Genomic DNA, 5,005 nt, shown 5'->3' on the forward strand with positions numbered 1-5,005 from the left:
GAAAGGTGGGCAAGTTCCCCATTCACTGCCAGACTCATCTTCATTCTATGTCTCTTCCTTTCTTCTTCAAGTGAAGCAAGAAGAAGCCAATTCTGCTTCAGCAGCCAACAGTGAGAATCCAAGAAAGAAGATTGTGAGGACCAGGGTTGTTATTTAAGCCCTAGACCCTATGAGTAGTATTTTCCAATTTCCTCTTCTCAAAATTTTGCACTTTTCATTTCTCTCTCCTCTGCCTTAAATTTGAGTTTCAAGCACTGTGATGCCTATTATCAAGAGCACCTAAGCTGTTAATTCTTTTTACTCCTCTACCATAACCAGGAAACAGTTGTATTCATCAATTACATACCCCTTTCAAGTCCCAAACATTACAGTAGTTTGATGGCATAATACTTATAATAAGAGGAAAAAACCTAAGCAAAACCACAAACAGAAAATGCCCTAGAGGTATACTGTTATTTCCTGTTTAATTTCCTATCAGAAGACTTGAAAGGAGAGAAACATCAAATTGAGGAGTTAGATTTAAATAAGTGCTTATTACTACATGTCTTTACTTGCTATCTGCAAAGTTGTGTTTAGTGAGAATTTTGCAATTAATCAGAATGAAAACATCTGAGGTAATGCTGAAGCAGGTGTATTTGGTGTTTGTCAAGAACTGACTGCAGTATTTATTTAGAAGTCAGCAAAGTTTGGTCAAGACAGCAACTTCTTTATTTGGCTTTGTTACTGTTATTTAAAGCAAGAACTTCAGTAACCATGGCTAGGAATTCAAATTCTCTATGTTTTGATTTAACCCAACAAAGGAATTATTTCTGGTACTGGCAAAGGTAAGATTCCTTTTTTCTCCCTTACCTCTTTTTTCCCTATAAAGACAGGAAAAACATTAGTAATTTAGATCTTAAGGAACTTCTGGCACACTTAAATGTTTTCTTAAATATCCCTTGAAACAAATCAGGGTAGTAATTTTCCCATGGTTACACAGGTAGGAGAGCTGGGAAATAAACCAAGACTTTCTGACCCCAAGGCAGCAGTCTTTCTACTATGCCACGTTGCCTGTTCTCATTATTTTGTTTTCTATTAGGATGAAGACTGAGTTACAACTTGACCATTGTGGTACCTATTACCAAAAGCACCAAACTTGCTATTTGCAGTCAGATTTTGAACCATATTTTGAATATAACTACAACTGTATGTTTTATGAAAATGTTCAGAATGTCTCCTCTGCAAAGAATATTAAAACTCTAGCTGAAATTCCGGCTGTGTCAGAGGTAATTGTTTATTTAAATGAATTCATTGTATATTATATTTCTTTGATGTAGATACTTAACATTATTCCACAAACACAAAATATGTTTTTCTATTTTAAAACAAGAGTGAAGTTAGTTACCTAAAACCTTTCTTTGACAAATGAGCTGAAATTCCTACAGAACTTGAACAATTACAATTAAGTTGGTATTTTGAATTTCTGCAACATGGTGTTTTATTCATGGCTTTTGAAAAGTTCATTCTATCTTTCACAGTGCTATGTAACTAAAAACATTTTTTAAAGTAACAATCTATTTGTAAGGAAAGTGTACTTAAGGTTATATGACCTGACCTTTTTTAGAAGATAGATATAAGAATTTTTAAAATGAAATGACTTTGATTATATGTCTTCAATGAACAGATGGGAGAAAAAAATCAGTATGCAGTCAGATCTTCCCCCCCCCCCTTTCTTGGTTATGATTTATATATATTGTAACTTTTCAAAAATTCAACCTAAGATTTCTCTCCCCCCGCCCCTTAAATAGCATAATTTTATAGAGGAATGTTTATAGTAGCAGACTTTCTGTTAAGATCTTGATGCTTAATTTTAGGCCTGGACAACAAAAAATGATGAGGAGCAAACTGAAGGTAATAGCAATACTAATCTATCTCCTGCTTTGATTGAAAATGTATACTAAAATGATCCTGGTTATATTAGACTCTAGCTGGAAAGCAAAACTTTTTTTTTTTATCAGATTGTTAGGCTGTTTAGTTTTGTGTAATCCACAACATAGTTTATTGTATTGACTGAACAGGATGTAGTGAAGTTGCATAGTCATTGTTATGGAATTGGTAAGATAAGACTATGGAAAGAATACCAGATTGCTAGGAGTCCAGAGGACTGAGGTTTGAAACCTGGCTCTATCATAAAAAATGTTGTGTAAGTTTGGTCAAGTCAATGTGTTTAGTAGCTTAGGTGAGGATAATGATGATAATGAGATGAAGGGAAAACATGTTCCTTTTGGTTCCCTAATGACAAGAGTGTGTAAGGTAGAAAAAATGTGAAAATATGTGGAAAGATTTAAAATTGTGTGTAGGGGACTCTTAGGAGTCGATGACAAAATAAAATACCTTAGCCTTATATCTTAGTTAAATAATCATCTTATTTATATCTTAGAGGTTCTGACTTTAATTACTATTTAAACATGAAAGAGGAAGTTTTGAATTTGAAAATAATATATTAAAAGTGGTACATTTTTTAAAGTTTTAGACAAAAAAGGTATTTGTGGTAAATCTAAATGACAGTTTTTAAAAAAAATAAGGATGAGGACTTTCTAAAACAAATTTTACTTTTGAAAGTATTTTAAACTTCAGTTTTCCTATTATCTGATCATGGTATACATGTTTAAAGACTTAAAAATGCTTATTTAAAATTATTTTGGGACAGTCATGGAAAGTATCAACTGTTTAATTATTTGGTGAAACTAGCCTTTATGTTCTGTTGACTTTTGCAGATCCACAGATTTCCTTGGATATTGAGAACTTGAACAAGGAATTTATGGTGGGAAGTGAAGAGCTCTATGACTCCTTAATGAATTGTCATTGGCAGCCTCTGGATACTGTTTCTTCTAGTATCCCAAATAATATCCAGGAGTAATGGCAAATACAGAGTAATTTTCATCAAGGTGCTATCCAATGGCTATATTAAGTGATGTTTTGTTTCTTTGATATTTGTTTGAATATAAGTTTTGGGGAAGATTGGAGTATAATGGGTTAATGAAGAATTACCTCCATGATACTTAAAGATACTCATAGACCAGCAAATGCATTTTACTCGTTATTTGGAATGCAGGGTAGTGTACCCAGGCAACATTTGGAAATTGTGCTTTCTATGTAAAATTTGTATCGGATTACTTGCCATTTGGGGGAGGAGAGGGAGGGAGAAAAATTTGGAACTTAAAATCTTATAAAAGATGACTGTTGAAAAATTGTCTTTACATATAATTGAAAAATAAAATATTATTTATATTTAAAAAAAGAGAACCAAGGAAAGAACTATTCTCTCCTTTTTTTTCTCTTTGTGAAAGGAAGAATACAACTTCTTAAAAGATTAGTTGGTTTCTGTTTAGAAATGGAGTAGTATTATCACCCATTTCCAGGTGACATTTAGTAGAATTCTCTATTCCCTATCTTACTATGCTGTAAAAGCTTTAAGCTTTTAAATATAACAAGTTCAAAACAACTACCTATGTGCCATGGGGGGCATTTGGGGAATGAGGGATGGTAGGAATCTGGGAATTTATAAAAAGAATAAAGTATGTCTAGTTTATCTTCTCCACTTGAGTCCCACACTGGGTAGCTGATCCACAGAACTAGTGCTTCTGCAGGATATAAAAATGAATTGGTGATACAAGTGTGTTTCTATAATTTACTATTGTAAGTACATGAGATGATCAGCTATTGTAAGGCTACCCTTCTACTAACCTTTGGATTAAATGTCCTCAAGTTAAATAAAGCATTATTAAACACTATCTTTTTGGCTGTGATTTTTGTGGTGATCCAGCAACTCTACTTGGTATTGATGGTATCTCATACCATAAATGGTGGGGATTGTGGGGAATTGATGCAAAGTCAAGAGAAAGACTTGAATAAAAGCTGGTGACCATGTCTTCTGCTGGGATATATTTGCTTACATAAAGCATATTCACACATGATTTAATTTGTCCGTCACTACAATAACCTAAGGATAAAGAGTATGTTTGAATCTAGCAGTTTGCTTTTTAACCAGGAAACTTGGTTTTATTTTTCCTCAAATAAATTGACATAGCTGGGCAAGAACTGGGTGAAGAATTGGAACCTGAGGGATACTGAATAGTTGTTCTAGGGTCACCAGAAAAAGGATAAGCCTAACTCTCAAAGATGCATTACAGAATCCCCAGCTGATAGAAGCATGGACTGTTAGCAGATTGCAATGATAGTTGATGACAAGCGGACTTGGTTTAAAATAATTACAATGACAGGGCCTACCTCATTGAAAATAGGTTGATGTCAAAAATGATTTTTTTAATTCCCTGAGGGGAGTTGGAAGTTGGCAAATGCCAATCAAATCAAAATTATCACTCTCTTCTCATTGTCTCTTCCTGGAGACTACTCAAGACTCTGAACTCAACAGCCTTGGGACCAGAAGTATTCCATCCACCCCACCCCTGCAAGTCTTGCCTCTAGCCCAACCCCTGCAACCCTCAATGAGAAGAGAAACTATGGTAGAGAAGGTGTCTACCTTCCACATCAATATCAGCACTCAATTGTTGGTAGATAGGCATAAGATCCCTTGGAACAGTTAAACCTCATGGACCACTGGTCTTGAACCCATCCTGCACAGAATCATTTTTGTGAAGCAGAAGTCATAAGAGACTAACTATCCCTACCAACTGCCAGGTAAAACACCTTAGCTAGCGAAGGTACCCTGAGAGGAGGGAAACTAGTGCTAAGTAGATGAAACCATCATCTTGACTACCATCTATCTCCCCTCAGATCCAGATGGAAACAATTCAGGACCCTTAATTAAAGAGTTTTTGAAATAGTGCTCTCACCTATGTGGAGATGCAAATTGGCTACTGCTCTAGTAGCTGCCTCAGCCATATCTAGCAACGACTAGAAAAGAGAATTTTTGTCCCCAAAGTCCTTGACGCTGTCATATGGTTCAACATTAGAAACTGACATAAAGAATAAAGAAATTAAAGAGGTATTCCTATCTGCTATA

General features: G+C 34.7%; 1 protein-coding gene across 1 annotated transcript; it reads left to right on the forward strand.

Annotated features, from left to right (window-relative positions):
* Positions 1 to 577: 577 nt before the first annotated feature.
* Positions 578 to 3,167, forward strand: CXH6orf52 (chromosome X C6orf52 homolog). Its single transcript, XM_074203958.1, has 4 exons — positions 578 to 824; positions 1,079 to 1,265; positions 1,854 to 1,890; positions 2,757 to 3,167. The coding sequence occupies exons 1-4, from the start codon at positions 754 to 756 to the stop codon at positions 2,897 to 2,899; spliced, it is 438 nt and encodes a 145-aa protein (XP_074060059.1). The 5' UTR covers positions 578 to 753; the 3' UTR covers positions 2,900 to 3,167.
* Positions 3,168 to 5,005: the final 1,838 nt, after the last annotated feature.

This window comes from Macrotis lagotis, chromosome X (assembly GCF_037893015.1).
Source record: "Macrotis lagotis isolate mMagLag1 chromosome X, bilby.v1.9.chrom.fasta, whole genome shotgun sequence".
Taxonomy (NCBI): domain Eukaryota; kingdom Metazoa; phylum Chordata; class Mammalia; order Peramelemorphia; family Peramelidae; genus Macrotis; species Macrotis lagotis.